The sequence below is a fragment of the Colobus angolensis genome, unplaced genomic scaffold (assembly GCF_000951035.1).
Source record: "Colobus angolensis palliatus isolate OR3802 unplaced genomic scaffold, Cang.pa_1.0 Scaffold311, whole genome shotgun sequence".
Classification (NCBI taxonomy): domain Eukaryota; kingdom Metazoa; phylum Chordata; class Mammalia; order Primates; family Cercopithecidae; genus Colobus; species Colobus angolensis.
This window is the reverse complement of record NW_012116389.1, coordinates 2359156-2378189: the sequence shown is the minus strand read 5'-3', so window position 1 is coordinate 2378189 and position 19034 is coordinate 2359156. Positions and strand designations below refer to the sequence as shown.

The 19034-nt window shown below is 38.6% G+C and overlaps 1 protein-coding gene across 1 annotated transcript in view; it reads right to left on the bottom strand.

Annotated features, from left to right (window-relative positions):
- NKTR (natural killer cell triggering receptor) overlaps positions 1–19034 on the bottom strand; it is a 48340-nt gene that overhangs the window by 1865 nt on the left and 27441 nt on the right. Inside the window, exons 7-16 of the mRNA XM_011950952.1 lie at positions 14731–14760; positions 14000–14145; positions 12498–12720; positions 11264–11419; positions 10308–10395; positions 9343–9488; positions 5243–8131; positions 2427–2522; positions 1632–1688; positions 1023–1124 (exon numbers count right to left, since the gene is read on the bottom strand). Coding sequence (XP_011806342.1) covers positions 1023–1124; positions 1632–1688; positions 2427–2522; positions 5243–8131; positions 9343–9488; positions 10308–10395; positions 11264–11419; positions 12498–12720; positions 14000–14145; positions 14731–14760 — 3933 coding nt within the window. The remainder of the gene's footprint in view (positions 1–1022; positions 1125–1631; positions 1689–2426; positions 2523–5242; positions 8132–9342; positions 9489–10307; positions 10396–11263; positions 11420–12497; positions 12721–13999; positions 14146–14730; positions 14761–19034) is intronic.

Here is a 19034-nt window from a genome sequence, read left to right as displayed (position 1 = left end):
CATTCACTGTGAGCCAGGCGTTTTGCAAGATTCTGGGTGCGCACGCGCGCACACACAGACACAGACACGAAACCAAGTATAGTTCTCTGGGGTTCAAGGACAGAATAGAAGAGTGGCCAAGACAAATAATTTAGGAGCAAGGGGAGCCGCAGTAGGAGCAAAGGCTGTCTTACAGGCACATGGGAGGGACTGTATCCAATAATTAGGCATCAGGGAGGGCTGCCTAGTGACAGTGGAGATCTGCAGGGTAGATGGGAACTGGCCATTTCAAGTGGCAAAAGAGGAGATGGTGAAGAGGGCATGTGTGTCTCCAGGCAGAAGGAAAAGTCCCAGCACTTTAAAGGAGGGAAGCCAGAAAGAGTCTGAGCTAGAGTTGGTGCTGAGGAGGCTGGACCTGATCATGAAAGCAGTAGGGAGTCCCTGAAGAGTTTCAAGCAAGGGAGTATCCAGATCACACTGATATTTACAAGCATCAATGTAGTTGCAATGAACAGGGGAAGGCAAGACCAGAAGCCACCAGAAAAGGCCAGTACAAAAGTTAACATAAAGACTTTTGCAGAAGCCAAAATATGTTAAACATAATACATATAATACATAAATGTATTTTGCTAAATAATTGACAACCTATAAACCTCAATCCTGCTGCTGAAGCAAATGATATTATGTATTTTTTTATTTAAAAAAAAAGGAGAAACTGCTACTGCTAGCAAGTAGTTCTATTTAAGCAAGTGGCCATAGTTTGGGTGGCCTTCTTTCTTTCCAAAAGAAAGGTCTGTCCAAGATATGTGAATATTTAAAAACCCATTTTAGATTCAAACATTAATAATAACCAACATATACTACTTGGCAACTCTTAATATAAAAGCCACTTTTAGTGGCTGCTTGTGGGTTGTTCACATTTAACCAGAAAGAAGTATTTCTGTCCTTGGAAGGTTATACCGCTTTCTCTTCCACTAGCAGCCCGTCACCTCCCACATCATGGCCTGCAGTGCGATAAGGGAGGATAAAGGAGAGAGACCCACCTGGACCGCCGATTATAACTTCTGCCTCGGTGGTAACTGTCACTTCTCTGGCTTCTACTTCGACTCCGACTCCTGCTATAGTAGCTATCGTAGGTGTAGGACCTGCTTTAAGAGCAACAACAAACACTAAATTTTCCCACTCAAATACTCATATGTTCCTATTTCTTTTTAGGATCTTAGGAGTGTTCTAGCTTAGAACATGGGCACTAGGTGACAGCGTGAGGATATATTTCCAAAACAAGTACTGGAAACATTTAACAATTGCCCCCAAATGAGACTTAACATAATTAAAGAGAAAAATTTTAATTTCTTTTCAGCATTGAAAAATACCATAAAATTAACAAGTTAGTTTGAATCTGGTGGATCTTTGTAGGCAATTATATTCAATAAACACCTGCCATTACAATTTGATACTGTCATTTTTGACACTGGAGTACAATGGGACAACAGATAAAACTTGTCAAAAAGACCTCATTTAGAAAAGGTATGGTTTCAGGAGACAAATATATGCGTTTAGTTACTCAGTAAAATACCACTTTGAACTAACAGTTTATAAAACAAGATCTTTCAGTTCTGCCCCACTGGTGGTTTCCCAATCCCTGTTCGTACCTGGACCGACTGTGGGGATCATATGAACTGCTCCTGGATCTGCTCCTGCTGGACGTCCTAATATTAATCACATGAAGGACCATCATCTTATAGATCAGGGCAGGATGGGCTATATCAAATATCTAGACATTTCTTTGCCCACCAAGGTGAAAATACAGTGAAATCCCACAGCTACATTTGCTTTGTTTTCATATCAAAAGTATACTGGATTTTCTAAAAAGCCTATTGGATTTCATAAGATGAAGTTTTATGCAGTTCTTCTCTGAGATGCATATAAAGGGAGGCTCTAAACTGGGTGGAGTTAGGGGAAAGGTCTGTACAGGTAGGACCTCTGTTAAGTAAAGTGAAGTGACAGCAGTAGAAAATACCTCAGAGGCAAAAGAGGGAAAGCAGCCAGGAGAACTAGAAATCTGGGGCCACCCTTCCCCCAATATATATGCTTCTTCCTCTTGGTCCCCTCTCTACAATCTTCCTATCCCAATCTCTAACCCATGTCAAGAGGTGAATGCAGATGTAAAACTTAGGTTAAGGAAGATGCATGTGGGGGAGGTGGAGGCAGGGGTCAAGGCTTCTTAAATATTTCTACTGCTTCTCTTGTCTCACTCTGATAAGATCCCAACAGAGGAATAGTCAAGAATTCCACAGCTCTTTCACAGAAAAAACTACATGAGAAAATAGGCCAGTATTATATTCAGTAATGACATGATTCTTCTCAACAACTACCCCCTCTATCTATATAGCCTTAAAAAGTGGACATGATGGAGACCACATCACAGAGCGAGATCACAAGCTCACCTATGACTTTTGTAACTCCGGTAGGAACTGCTCCGGCTTCTGGTTCGGCCTCTGCTGTACCATCCTCTGCTCCGACTTCTAGAGTAGCTTCTTGATCTACAATTAAAGCAATTGAAAAAATATGTAATTATGTTAACTCACCATGATATTAAAATTAATTACTGCTAGGGCAGGAAGAGGAAAACACAAGAAGAAGAAAGGCCTCTCACAAACTCCTGACAGTGGATGTGACAGTGTCAGCTAATGAGGAAATCTCAAAACAACCATGGTTAAAATCAAACAGAAGAAAATGAAGAAAAACAAGAAAAGGCTGGCACAAGTATGTTCATAGAAGACTGATTTATAACACCAATAACACTGAGAAGAAAATAAACCAAATCTCCACTAATGGTAGAATGGGTTAAAAAAATTAAGGTGGAGACATATAAAATATTCTGAAGAAAATGAACTACAGCTACATGTATCATCCAGGATATATCTCTAGAATACAATGTTGAATGAAGAAGGCAAATGTAGAATATCTATATATATAAAAGTATTTTATTTATAAAAAATACAAACGTAACATTGTATGAAGACAGAAACATTTGGGGTAAAACGATAAAGACAAAATTATAACCAAAGTTTAGAATAATGGTTAACTTTGGGACATAGGCGTGCAACTAGGGGTGGCACTGGTACATCAAAGCTCTATTTTTTTTGAGAAGGAGTCTCGCTGTCACCCAGGCTGGAGTGCAGTGGCGCGATCTCGGCTCACTGCAACCTCCGTCTCCCAGGTTCAAGTGATTCTAGTGCCTCAGGCTCCTGAGTAGCTGGGATTACAGGCATGCACCACCACGCCCGGCTAATTTTTGTATTTTTAGTAGAGACGGGGTTTCATCATGTCAGTGAGGCTGGTGTTGAACTCCTGACCTCGTGATCTGCCCACCTCAGCCTCCCAAAGTGCTGGGATTACAGGCGTGAGCCACCCCGCCCAGCCCAAAGTTCTATTTTTTTAAGCTAGATGGCAGGTACATGAGTATGTATTACATAGTTTTTTATACTTTAATCATTTTTTTATGTCTAATACTTAATAAAACAAGCAAAAATGTAAGCAGTACAATTCTGCCCCTCTGCATTCACTTGGCTCCCCACTCTTCTCCCCTACTTTAAGCCTGTCATTCAGGAACAGAACAATACCTCTGTGTATAGGTGACATTATGTAATATCACCATAGGTTTTATTCAGTATGCACTTATGTTTTGGAAGACTGACCTGCTTCCAGTATATCTGCAAGAAAATGAATACATCATGTTCTAATAAGATCGTAGTCTTTTATTCAACCAAAAATAATAAAGCCAGACCCTATGAGGTGACTGAATGATAAGTAAGACACAGTTTCTGACTTCAAGGAGTTCGCAGCTTAATGGGGGTGTCAGGCCCAGGCAGGTAACCAAAACAGGGAGGCAGGGCAGCACTCAGGCTTATCCCTCTCAGTCTACTACCTGTTAGCTACACAGCCTAGAACAAGTCCCTGAGCCTTTCATGCCTTGCTGTCTTCATTACAAACTGAAATACCACCCACTCCAAGGCAGAGGTGGGAAGGTAAATGAGAAGAGTGGCCAGCATCACTAATAGCTCAGAGCTGTCTCTGTGTAAATGGTAAGGCAGATCATAAGCAGACAGGAAGCCGGAGTCGCTCAACAGGCAACTACATCTAGCAACAGGAACTCAGAGAGAAAATGCCACGAGGAGGAAGAGAAGCCGATAACACAAGGACGAAATGGCCTGAGTGGGAGAAAGGAGAGCTAGCAGAGGGCTCCAGCAGTGAGGCTGAAAATATGCCACAGCATTGGCCATAGGAAGTACCTGAAAGTCTTAAGTCAGTAAACTAAGAGATGCAGGGAGGGGAAGGCACAGAAGGCAGCAAGCACACAGCCGAGGAGAAAATGGGAGACCGAGTATAGATGGCACGTGGCAGTTCCTTTTTTAAGAAGTCTGGGTAGGCAAAGGAAGAAAGACTGATGAATGACTAGAAAGGAAAAACATGTCAAAGATTCTTACAGTATTTTCAGTTCAAATGATGAGTATCAAGCACAATATAATAAGGGATATGAATAATTAAGAAACAGGTAAAACGATAAAATATTTACAAGAAAAAGAATGCAACACAACTGCTTACTAACTTCCTACTGCCATCACAAATATTTTTAGTTTTTAATTCTCATCTGTTATCCATTCTATGCTGACAAGTTATGATGCAATTTATAATAAAAAACCTTTTCATGAAGGTGCAGAGTGACAAAGTTGAGGAAAAGGTGTTTTAAATTCTTTTATTGCTTTTCAAACAACAACAAAAAAACCTGAAGATGATCGTGTTTATCCCTATCCCACATCTAAGCTAAGACACATGTCTTGGGCAGGTAACTTTGCCTCTCTGGCCCTCACCTTCCACATGTGTAAAATGGAAGGTTAGATTAATGATCTGCAAATTCTATATATTCTATCAATTCAGCATTCCCTTCTAAGGCATCGCTGACTGGCAAGAAGCAGCCTCACCTTTAAAGATGGAGAATTTACCAACTATCATGGGAACTCATTTCTAGTGACAGAGAGCTTTAAATTGATAGTAATAGAGTTTTGTAAACCCAGCCCAAATTTCTCCTCCTGAAATTCCCTCTCCCTAAGTCCTCAATCTACTCTTTGAATCACACAAAACAAGACTTCTTATTCCTTTCAGATATTTGGAAATAGTGATTCTGTCCCTAATTCTGATATTCTTCCAAGCTAAACAATAACAGACTCTCTTTGGGAGAAGGAAAGAGAATATTGCTCACCGATAAGATGATGTGGAGCTTCTCGATCGACTTCTTGAGTGACTATAGGAGACAGACCTTGTTCTGTGTCTTGATTTGGTTTCAGATTTACTTCGAGATCTACTTGGACTCCTGGACTGGCTATCATCATCCCGACTAGGCGTCTGCTCATCACTTGAACTCTCCTGATTTCTTGGTCTACGGTTTAAGCGTGCTGTCTTTCTTACTTCATCAAAGAGAGACCCAGGCCGAACTTTATTTTTGCTTTTAATTTCTATTCTCAAGCCTTGTGGTTTCATTTCAGGCACAGTGGTCAACGCCTTAACTTCCACAGCACTGGATGTGGCAGCAGGTGCTGCCAGGTTCCCCACACCTTGCAGGGGCTTCCATTTCTTATCAATGAGGTTGACCTGGCTCTTCTCAGCCACCTCCTTCTTCCTGGTACTTTCTCCAGCACTAGCCAAGCTAGCAGAGCTGCTGTCCTGTTTCCCCACTTCACTCAACACTTTACTTTCAGACATGCTGCTTTCCTGTTTTACTACCTCTGCTTCAGGATGTTCTGTTGCCATATCCTGCTTCAGAACAATGTTTATATCTGGGGCATCAAGCCGTGCATTTCCTAGAGGGGAAGCCTCCTCTACCTTTGCTGGGGAACTCCTATCAGGAGTACAGATCTCCATGTTGTCATCTGTTTGAAGCACATCTTCCACTCCATTGGTAACACTTTCTTCAACATGCTGAATGTTTTGCGAACAGGCCACATTTTCCTCAGTATTTAAAGCTGTGGGAGAAATACTGAGTTTACTATCATCTTTAGTAAACTGATCAAGATCTGAGGAAACAGTCACTGTATTATGTTTACCTGAAAGGTTGCCCTCTTCACAGGATTTCTCAGGTTTTGGAATATTATCTTTTATGGTTTCACTGTTTTCAGAAACTTTTTTCTCTTTTGAATCCTGAGTAACTTGCTTGTCATCAATCTCCTCCTCCTCCTCCTCTTCGCCAAATTCTAGTGGAGGCTGCCAGTGAAATGCTTGCTTTCGTTTTGGAGCCTTGTGCTTTTTGTCTTTTTTCCCTTTCAATTTCTCTTTCACTTTTTTGGTGTGTTCTCTTTTAAGATTTTCCTTTGACCCATGTTTGTGCTTTTGTGGCTTTCCTCTATTGTTCTCCGAATTGGAACAGGACCCCTCAGACTCAGAAGTTGATGTGCGCTGTTTGCTTGATTTCCAAGCACCATTATCATCAGGCAGTGAAGTATCTGCAGACGACTTGGTTGTGGGTTTCACTTTGATGTGAATTTCACTAACCTCTGATTCAGAATCGGATGTGGCCTCACCTTCCTCCTTGTCAGAGGATGGCCGGGAGTCATTTTTACTGTTTTTAGTTACATCTCGTTCTGAATTTGACTCAGAGTCCCATTTACTACCAGCATAATTCTTCCTTTTGGGCTTACTGCCGTTTCTAAGGTGATCAGAAAGATTCTCTTTCAAAGTTCTTTTTTTTGAATGAGGGCATTCCCGTTCAGGCTTGGATTTTTCTTCACCTCTGTTTTTTTCTTGTTTATTATGTGTTCTTTCCATTTGGCCCTGCTTCTCTTTTTCCTGGGTTGACTGTGTAGCCTGAACACTTGACTGCTCACTGTCTGAAGAATAATCTAAAGATGATCTGCTCTCGCTATACTTTCTCAAACATGAAGACCTGTCTCTACCTTTGACATATTTACTGTGAAGTGTCTTTTCAGAGCTGCTGCTGTGTTTTTTATGTGAAACACTATTTTTTTTCCCACCGGATCTAAGTCTCCTCTTACCTCGCCTTCCATCATCACTGCTAATAGAAGTATATGAAGATGATCTACTACACTGCGAATGATCACTGTATTTATTTCGTGAATGAGATCTAGATGATGGAGACCTAGACCTTGAATGTGAACTAGCTAGACTACGTGATCTTGTATATGATCTGGAATAAGATCTACTCCTAGAAGATCTGCTCCTTGACCTTGGTGAGCTTTCTGAACTTCTATCACTGTATTTTGAATAAGTGCTCTGATCACTTTCTGAATTTTTTTCTCTTTTATGGTAGGATGATGAGCTACCAGTCTCTTTAATATTTGCTAAACTGTAAGTGCTTTGGATGGGTAGCAAATGGGTTGTTTTAGCTTTCATTTCCTGAATTCGCTCATAAGAGGGCTTCCAAGGTTTCTGTCCAGGCTTCCATCTTGAAGGGGGCGGACTGTCACTCAGTGGTATTACAGGAATATTTTCTGCTACAACTGGTTGTACTACTACATTTTCATTTTGTGCCATGGTTGCTCTTAAAGGTTCTGTTTTAACTGGTTTATTTTCACTTAACTGAGAAGCTGGTTTTCTTGGTGATTTTGATGTTCTCTTTCGGTGCCCAGACTTGGAACTAGATCTGGACTTTGATCTACTTCGAGACTGTGATGAGGACTTTGACGCAGTCCTTGATCTTGAGCTTCCTCTAGAATAAGACCGTGAGTGAGATTTTGATCTGTATGAGTCTCTGCTGGAATGGGTTAAAGAGCTCTGGACATCCTTATCAGATTTAGACCAGTCTCTCTTTGATGAGTGATGAGACGATAATGAGGAAGAACGAGAACTCCTTTCTCTATCACAAGAGGATTTCATTCTTCGAGTGGAAGATTTTGAGGATTCTATGTCAGACGGTATAAGAATCCTTCTCTTCTTAGTTTGTTTGTGTCTTCTGCAATGTTTCTGCTTTTTCCCTTTCTTTTTATGCTTAATCTTTTTTTCTTTTCTGCGTTTTTTATGGTGGCCATCAGAGTGTCTTGTTGTACTAAGGTCTGAATAATATCCATTATAGGACCATGATCTGGATCTCTGGGACAAGCTTCTTTCATCCCATCGACTTGAACAGGGGTCACTTAACCTATAGAAAGGACATAATATTCATGTGGTGATTTATAAGCATGTTTTCTACGCCTAAGACACAGCTTTGTTAACAACAAAGTTCCTGACCCCATTAACACTTTAAGCACACGCAGGAAGCATGAATCAGAGTTATAGGCCTGTCTTGTTATGCTTTCAGAGACACACACTGAGAACTACTAACAAATTCACTTATAAAAGGATTTTTTTTTTTTAAGCTAAGCAAAGAACCTTACATATGTTAAGAAAATGTGTTTGAAAACCAAACCAACTAATCACAAGAATACTGCTGAACTCAATCACAAGAGTTCCTGGCTATTACCTGCTCACAACCCTCTGCCTCTCAGAACAGTTTCTGAGGGTGAGTCAAACCAAGGTCTTAAACAATTTGTTGATTTTCTGAAGATGCAGGATAGCTGCCTGAAACTAGCATGAAGTTTGTTTTTTCTCCGCCTCACAGAGGTAATCCAGATTTCCCCTAAGACTGTAAACCACTTAAAAAAGAAATTGAGGAAAAAGTACACAAAAACAGATATAGGCTTTACAATCTGAGCGTTTATGTCAAGGTTCAAAATTGGAAGTCCTCAGCACCACTGTGTCTGAGCCACTTCTACACAGCAGATGCATTCCTTTTCCTCCTTTTCCCAATTCCAAACCACTCTGCAGGATGCCCCAGAGAAAAAGAGAATACTACCATGGAGGATCACACAGGGTCCCATTAGCATATTTTTCACTAGCTATTCTGGAGCCTGTCCCCTTCCTAAAATAAATATTCCACTGTGGGACAGTACTGAAGGTAAGAGATGTATACACTTCTAAAAAAGCAACAGTCTCCGAGATCAAAAGTCAACATGCACACCGAGTGCAGGTTTTCCCATTTACCAATGAACTCATCAGTGACCTGGCTGGCTAGGAAAGAATTTGCTATATAATTTCTAAGTCCTAATTATTTCTAAAATTGACTAAGAGGTCATTAAAAGATACAGGCTTATAGTTTTTATTTAAGGAGAACAGGATTTTGATTGAAAAGCCCAACTAGTTAAGAGTACTACTTTCACCAAGTAGTCCCAAATGTGTTTCCTTTGGTCACAGTCTAATTCTGACTGTGAATCTTTCATTGACTCTTTAATGAAAAGTCCAGAATTGTATCCAATCCCTTTAACACTTAAAATATTACAGACACAGGATTGTGTTTTTACTCAAAGTTCTTACTTATCTCCTTTACTCCATTTTTCTCCACTGGGTGGTCTATATGCTCTTAATCTCTGCATTTCCTCTTTCCAGTGAGGAGGAGTTTCACTGCTGTCATCATCATCTGACACAGAACAGGATCTTGATCTTGGAGGTGTGTGATAGCGCTTTAAAAACAAAAAGAATGCTATTTTTTAAAATGCCTCTCCATGACAGTCAGCTATATGACAGAGTTAAGTGAAAGACCCAATCTCAGATCATCCCATCAAAGGTAATGATTTAAGTTACCAAAAGGATGGTCTAAAGTTCTTTTTTTTTTTCTTTTTAACTTTTATTTTAGGTTCAGGTGAAGTTATTTCTTTTTTTTTTTTTGAGACAGTCTCACTCTGTCACCCAGGCTGGAGTGCAGTGGCCAGATCTCGGCTCACTGCAAGCTCTGCCTCCTGGGTTTACGCCATTCTACTGCCTCGGCCTCCCGAGTAGCTGGGACTACAGGCGCCTGCCACCTCGCCCGGCTAGTTTTTTGTATTTTTTAGTAGAGACGGGGTTTCACCGTGTTAGCCAGGATGGTCTCAATCTCCTGACCTTGTGATCCACCCGTCTCGGCCTCCCAAAGTGCTGGGATTACAGGCTTGAGCCACCACGCCCGGCCTCAGGTGAAGTTATTTCAAATAAGGCATTAAAAGAGATGGACAAGGCTGAGATTCACCTGTAATCCACATAAAATTTTCCTCTTTAAAGTCTTAATGATTTCTCAGCATACTCACTGATGGTTTCACATGTTCCTCCTTTCATACTCAATTAAACCCATTCAAACACAGCAGTATACTTTGCTCTAACAGCAATACCTTCCCATAACCATGGAAAATACAATTAGTTCCTTGAATAGATTTTGTATTATATCTAAAATTAAAGCTAGGATTTTAACAATAGGTAAAAATCTTTTATTAGATACATAACTTCAAAAAAAGTCTTATCACACATACAATTGTGCCCCTTCCTTTAATCTTCCGTCCAGACTTTGATACAGATGGTTTCTGATCACTTACAATGGGTGCAACATCAGGAATCTTCCTAGGAAAAGAAGATTGTGATGAAAATTAAAAATAAGCAAAGAAGCTAGAATTTTTAATAATGAAAACATATTATGTTAAGCTATTAATTCAAAGATACATGCCATTTTGCAATCACTTTTTAAAACAAGACAATATCAGGCTTTAAAAATATTTAATAAACTAAATAACTTTATGCAGAGACCTAATTATAAACAAGGACTCTTATACTTTTCAGCTTTCAAAATAACTCTTCATAGGGAACTTATCAATAACACCAGCCATTATGGTATTTCTGTTCATGAAACATTTTCTTTTAATAATTCTAAACTTTAATATACAAAATACATTAAATACTATTTTCTCAGACTAAATCTAAAGCGACACATTCACTCTTCCAATGCAGAGAAGTAATCGTTGAACAAGTTGACAAAAGTAACTTATTTATGATACTAAATTGTATCTCCACTCACCATGCAATTAATTATACACTATTCAAATTAGAAAGCATGCTTCATCACTCAAATGGATCTGAAGAATTCAACTAACTCTCTATTCTGATAACTAAAACCTTACCCCTTTAATAAAAGGCAAAGGCAAGAAGATCAGGAATAAAATCTTTCCAGATCACCAATAAGAGCTTCCCTGACCAACTTGCCCAACCTCCTCTCCCTACTAGAATGTGAATTCTGAAAGATACGGTACATATCACTCAATAATCTGGTATGTCCCATATTTCCTACATATCATTCATTAATCTAATACTCCCATAGTATCTTTCAATGTGCTTCAAACATGGATCATGTTCCATACATGAGTGTGGAATGCAATGAGCTGACAGAACTGTGTCTCAGAGAAATAAAAATATATAGTGTAGTCATCCAACTTACGGTTCAGGTTCTGCAGTAACAACAGGCATATCTCTTCTCAGTAAAAATCGGTTCTCAGGCACTGGAGGAATCTCTTCTGGGCGGACCACAGGTTTTTCCCTTTTAGCACTGGAATCAACTGACCTTTTTTCATTGGTATCACTCCTCTCAGAGTGACTTTGAACAAACCAAGTCGCTGATTAAAATGTATAATGTTTGCATTTCATAATAAAAGCACATAAAATTAGACACTGAAACAACAGCATAATTAATGATAGCTAACAAGTCTCACTCAAAAGAGTTATATGATTTTCACAAAGAGAAAATATATCAACCCAGTGAAAAACCCAAAGACTAGAATTTTGACAGGAAAATTGGTAAACGATCCTAACTTTTTTATTTTAAGAGTTCCAGGAGGTCAGGCATTGTGGCTCACACCTGTAATCCCAGTACTTTAGGGGTCCTAGGTGGGAGGATTGCTTGAGGCCAGGAGTCAGAGACCAGCCTGTTCAACATAGTGGAAGACCCTGTCTCTACAAAAAATTTAAAAATTAGCCAGACATAGTGGTACACGCCTGTAGTCCTAGCTACTCATGAGGTTGACACACAAAGATCTCTTGAGCCCAGGAGGTGGAGGATGCAGTGAGCTATAATTGTGCCACTGTATTCCACCCTAGGTAACAGAGCAAGACCCTATCTCAAATAAAAAAAAGAAAAGAAAAAAAGAAAAAGGCCCGGGGTGGTGGCTCACGCCTGTAATCCCAGCACTTTGGGAGGCCGAGGCAGGCAGATTACAAGGTCAGGAGATCGAGACCATCCTGGTTAACACAGTGAAACCCCATCTCTACTAAAAATACAAAAATTAGCCGGGCATGGTGGCAGGCGCCTGTAGTCCCAGCTACTCGGGAGGCTGAGGCAGGAGAATGGCGTGAACCCAGGAGGCAGAGCTTGTGGTGAGCCAAGATCGTGCCACTGCACTCCATCCAGCCTGGGCAACAGAGCGAGACGCAGTCTCAAAAAAAAAAAGAATTCTTAGGACTATTTTGACCTGAAAACTGAAAACACACAAATCTTTGAAATGAAATGCCTATGCTACCTACTCCTAGATTTGCCAGATTTCAATTTAGATAAAGTTTAAAAAATGCTATCCTTTTTCACTAACAGGTAATAAAATTGAGTTTATAGAATTATACATACTTTTCCCATTCCAGAGAGTTTGTTTTTAGGTAAGAGTACATTGGTGTTTTACACATACCCTTTTGGATTCATTACATGTTTATTCCTTGGTTCTTCTGAACTGCTTGCTTCCTTTCGCCTCTTTTTAGAACGTTTAACTTTTGGCCTCCTCTTATGTTTCCTCCTTCTGCTTCTCTCATGTTCAATTTCACTTTCTGAAGATGACTCTGAAGAGGAAGAGGAATTGGAAGAGGAATCCGAGTCTTCTGAATGAGTTGGTTTCTTCCTTTTTTTCTCAAAAACTTTTAAGAAACATTAATAAAGACATTAGTACTAAACATCAGTGTCTACCTTTCAGAGTAAAAAATGTGTTTACTGAATATCATAAAATATGCTTTACATACAGCAAACAAAAAATTAAGTATAGACAGCTTTTTTCAAGTTTATAATAAAATTACTGGCAAGATTGTAAGGAAATAACTCCCTTGTCTTTTTGAAGCCTATATTCTGGTTGGGTCAAATAACAAGAAATAGGACTGGTGCAGCAACTCCTATCTGTAATCCCAGCACTGTGGGAGGCCAAGGTGAGCAAATCACTTGAGGTCAGGAGTTCAAGACCAGCCTGGCCAACATGGTGAAACCATGTCTCTGCTAAAACTAACAAAAATTAGCCAGGCATGGTGGTGCATGCCTATAATCCCAGCTACTCCAGAGGCTGAGGCAGGAGAATCACTTGAACCCAGGAGGTGGAGGGTGCAGTGAGCTGAGTGGAGTGCCACTGCACTCCAGCCTGGGTAACAGAGCAAGACCCTTGTCTCAAAAAAAAAAAAAAAAAAAGAATTGCATAATATGACAAATGATAAGTGCTAAGACAGAAAAACAAAGCAGTGTCAAGGGAATAGGAAGACTGGGGTAGTTTAACACAACATTTGAACAGAGACTTAAAGGAGCAAGGGACCGTGTCACGCAGATATCTTAACGAAGGCTGTTCCGGACAAAGAGAATAGGCAGCACAAAGAACCTGAGTGGTTGGCATCTCTGAAAAAGGGTCAATGTGCCTGGAAGGCAATGAATAAGGGAAGAGTTTAAAGAGACAGCAGACAGCTGGACCAACCAGGGCCTTAGAGACCACCGTAAAGACTTCTGCTTTGGATGATTGAAGAAGGGAGTCCTTGGAGAGTTCTGTGCAGGCGTGACATGAATGCAAACTATGGTTCAAAGGGATCACTCTGGTTGCTGTTAAGAACAGACCATAGCGGGCCTAGGATATAAGCAATGAGACTAGTTAGGAGGCTATTGCTGCTGACAAAAGATTATAGGACAGAGGCAAGGTAAACAGTTACAACGCTACGGCAATAATCCAGACACAAAATACTGGCGGTTTGGATCAGGCTGGTGGCAAGGGAAGTAAGAAAAAGTAAGATTTGACAAGATATGCTAAAAGATTAAATGTGTAAGGTATGATTCAGAGGCACCAAGGGCTATTGCTATGCCACCAATTCCACTCCTCAAATCTAGTTACAGTCTTCAACAATGCTGTACCTGTGGCTCAGTTTCATCTACTGTCAAAACAGTTCTTACCATCTTTTATTGATTTTGTGGCAAGTACTCCACAGTCAATAACTCGCACATCTGCATATGGTCTGCTTGCAGCATCGGTTTTCAGATTTTCAATTTGTTCAATTACTTCAAAACCAGAAATAACTAGTCCAAAGACGACATGCACCCTGTCATAATACAAATTCAAGAAACAATTGGTTTGATGATAATTAAGCTATAAACAGTAATCAAGACAATTAATTGTAATCAATGACATGTCCACAGACCTGAAAATAAAACTAAACTGTCTGTTGTATGAAGCAACTAGAATGGAATGAGAACTTGAAATCTGCTTCATAAAAGGAAACCATTATGCAAACTGGGCCTCAGTTTTCTGCCTTTAATACAATGGTTCTTAACCATTTTAGGGTAAAGATTCTGTAACATTCAGACTTCACTTGGTACTTGGAAACCTTCCTTACAGGGACACCTGAAATTGTACTGCTTACTATCTGACCCATTTTGGAAAACAGAAAAAAAAAAAAGAATTATATTGCTGAGAAGGCCATCCCTGAGCACAGATTAACTCCTTCAGTGACATGAGAGCCATGGGGTTTCAAAATGACTGTATTCTGTGATTCTAAAGAATAGTTTGGCTATGAAATTAAGCCAGCCATCAAGAGGGCTCCCTTGAGGGCTCAACCATGGTCCACTCTCTGTTTATGGCTGGCCACCCAAACACTTCCCCAATGTAGTAAGAATGTAACTCTTACCCATCCAGGTGTGGAGCAGGCTTTGTGGTACTATGTAATAAACACCAACACAAAGATGATGTCAAACAGGATGTGTTCAGGTGAAGAGAGCAGAAAGATTTAAACACAGCATGTAGAGAACAAAGAAGTAAAGATAAAAAGATAGGGGAAAAAGTTAAACATGATATACATCTAACCTTAAAAACCCCAAAACAGCAATAGTAGCCATTTTACTAATTTAAAAAACTCAAAATTATAATGAATTACAATCATCTCTATTAGATTATATATGTATATATATGAAATCAGTTTGATTTCTTATAGCCATAAATACACAATATGAATACACATAAAAATTAAAGTTATTCTCAAATCCAAAACAACAAAACAAAACACTTAAAAAAAAAAAAACTCAAAATTTATCAGCATAATTAAATAAGAAAAGCACCTCTTATTTGCCCTATGGAAAGAAAGTGTGATTAACATTTGCCTCACACACTTAAATGTTTTCTTATTTGTTATTTCTCATACTGAGTCAGTCCACATTTTTAGGCAGGCAGACAGAGGTAGGTCTTAGGAGTTCTGTTTCCAGAATTCCTGCCCATCTTTCTTCACCCAAGGTGAAGCTCTGACACAGCAACTCTGAAAATGCGATAGGGAGAAAAGCTTCAATCTGCCATCCCTTCTGACAGCAAAGTAATGATGGATAACATTACAGACATTTTAAATTTCCATGGCCCAGAAAACACCCAACCGGCTTCTTCTACAGTCACCAACTGTCAGACAGTCACTCTTGGGAAGCCTACGGGGTACATTTGGTTAAGATATTTTGAACCCAAGCTAGTTTTCCCATAGCATTTTCACAGATCTTCACATTATATGAATTGCAGTGGAAAACATTCAAAAGCAGATAATTAGACTCAGAATTATATACCACAAGCATCTTGATTTATAAGAATGAGAAATAGATATATAAGAGATAGAAAATTTGAAAGAGAAAAATATCACTAGATATCAGGCCATGTTAAAGCAGTCAACTGTACTAGAAGCTCCCACATAAATTTTTGTATTCATTTTAAGGCAATTTTAAGACATGTAAGTGAACAAAACCCAGTTTTTAACCTTTGTAACAATGCTAAAAATATTCATTGTACAAGGATTTGTAACGCTTATACTTACATTAAGAATATTCAGTTCTGTAAGAGCACTACAGAATTTAACTTAAAAAAATTAAAATGTCAACTTAAGTAGTTCCAGAATTTTAAAGAAAATATTAAGTTTTAAAAGCACAAATCTCAAATATTCCTTAGAAGATTGAAAAGTGGAAATTCACGCCAATGTAATTATAAAAATAAAAACAGCCAGCAAAAAGAAAACAAAACAAAAACTATCTAGTGAATTAATGAGCCACTAGTGTTTAAACCATTAAACTAGCATCCAGAAACCGTCTTGGATGGTAACTTCAAGATAGAAATGTGCTTTAATTATAAAACTTTACCAAAGTACACTAAAGACAAGAAATTTGTACAGAAGCTAGTGATTCTATTATATGAAAGATGTAAAGAGTGCTTTTATTTTTATTTGTTTATCTTGAGATGGAGTCTCACTCTGTTGCCCAGGCTGGAGTGCGATGGCGCGATCTCAGCTCACTCCAACCTCTGCCTCCCAGATTCAAGTGATTCTCCTGCCTCAGCCTACTGAGCAGATGGGATTACAGGCATGCGCCACGAGGCCTGGCTAATTTCTGTATTTTTAATAGGATGGGATTTCACCATGTTGGCCAGCCTGGTCTCAAACTCCTGACCTCAGGTGATCCGCCTGCCTTGGCCTCTCAAAGTGCTGGGATTATAGGTGTGAGCCACCACGCCCGGCCAAAAGTGCTTTTAAAAAAGTAAATTTTTCTACAATGTAAGGGGTCAGCCCCAAATATGTAGAAGTAAAAACAATGTATGGTTTCCAGATTAGATACATTCCTTCTCCTTCCTTGATCCTTTCCCCCATAACTCACAGATCCTGTAGTATTGGGGAAAGCCTGCAAATTTTACTTAAAACATAAAGAGCCCAATTCAATTTGCCATCCTGGCTAACAGAAAGGCTGTAAAAACCACCTTATGGCAAACCTTTGGAGAAAATGGTGAAATAAAACATTCCAGAGTAACATAGTGATGCACCAACATACTACTTGAGATTCAATTTGAGGATGGAATAGCTATCTTTATGATATTCAAATTTTAGTTTTTCATTCAAATGAAAACTGCCAAGAATGGGCAAACTTGGTCCTTTATTGTAGTAGTACAGAAAACAAATGAAGACAGGAATGACTCTTTCAAGGACAACTCTGCCTGCCCATGGTGCCTAAATCTGATGTGAATGATTTAAGTCCATTACTTGCATCTGCAACTCAAGATACAGAAATATGTTTGTACTTTAATTGGATTAAATTACATATTAAGAATACTAAAAATATTTAACAAAAATAAGCCCTCTGGGGTTCTCAACCTACATTCCAGGAGTAGAAATCCCAATGTAAAGCAGGGTTACTGGCACTTGGCTAATACATGGATGAACAGAGGACATTAGCCAAAGAGGGTTACAAAAGAGCAGAGAGAACTAATATGCACAGTCCAGACTATTCAATTCTACTAAAAGCAGAGAGTTCATCTCACTAACTCTTAATCTTTCAGAACTTTCAATGGAAAAAATAATTGCATTGATCTTAAAAGCAGCTGTTTAAAGAGCTGTGCAATGGTGACACATGCTCAGTAAATTAAGGTCAGAGGCTATGAAAAATGTTTAAAATGTATATATGCTTATGAAAACATACCTAAAAAAGAAAAAACCACAAAGAACATTTCAAATTATAAAACCTTTCAATATTTATGCATTTCCATTTTCTCTTTTACTTAGAGACAGTGATTTTCCTGTTTCCCCGACCCCTGAATCTACTTTAAAAAACATGTGTGCAAGGTATTTAAGCCTTATGAATCCTAGAAATTGACAAGCGTCACTGCTACTCCAAAACCAATCTATAGTTTTATACCGTTATCAGATAAGCTTTTGCCCTTATACAGAAATGACTAATTCCACACTGAAATGAGAACTAAAACCATACTACAAACTATAACCCCACTCCCCCACCAGAAGATGTACAGGAACTTGGTGGAAACGAGCCACTGAAGTTAAAATATAGTTCCCAGGATTAAACATGAAAAATAAAACGCACTTGTTTTACATGTACTGCTGCTATACAGATAAAGCAGAAAGTTTTTTTTTTCTTAAAATGTTTCAATGCACATAACAACAGAATTAAAGAGATAAAGGCAAAGAAAGAGAGAGAGCCTTAGAGTAATGAGACATTACCTTTGGAGCGCACGGTGTAACACTCTTTCTGTAAATTTTACACAAAAATGGCAAGAAATAAATTGTAATACACTTTTAAGACAAGACTGAATCTATGTTTTAATATCAATATAACTTTGAAATTAAATATTTTCAAGTTTTATGCAGAGCAAGAAAGCTTTTTTAAATGGAGGGCTCTAAATTTTCTTTCATATGGGATATTTACATAGAGATGAATTATGCTTAAGAAAAGCATTGTGGCTAAGTGGGAATCTATTTAGATGCTTAATATTGTAACACAGAGTGCCAATAATAGCTATTAACATATTACATTTCCTTTCACAAATCCCAGAAATTAGCTAAGACAATATTTTCTCAAAAGAGATAGTGCATCTTGAATACATACATAGATATAAAAAATCTGAATGCCCAGGAGCAGTTACTACCAGTTGAAAGCAAAAATTTCATTAGAAAAAAGTGAGTTAAGATCATCCAAAACAAAATTTCAAGGAACTTTTAACTAACTCACATCAAACAGTTAAAGAACCTTCCATGCTTCTACATTTGAAACCTTTGTTTGGTGACATACCACAACAGACTACCTTCAGGAGTTACTGTTCAGTGACATTACATGCACATTGAAGTTAAGTCACTGAACATAATAATAAAGCAGCATAACTAACTACAATTTCAGGGACCTTCTCAGAGAATAAAAAGGCAAGAGAGATGAAAGCGTAAGTGCAGTCAAATCTTAGCCACCATATCTTCTTTTCCTGTCTAATCTCTGATTTTCCCCATTATGAAGAATTTTTTTCAGAGAACACACACTGACCAATTTTTATCTGTATTTAAACAAATAAATCGATTACTACTCAGATCAAAATACTATTATACCATGAACAAAATGCTTTATAAGAGTTTTGAATGTAATAAATCTTGAAATATTTAAAAAGAAGCTTAAATTTATCATAAAGGCATCCACAACA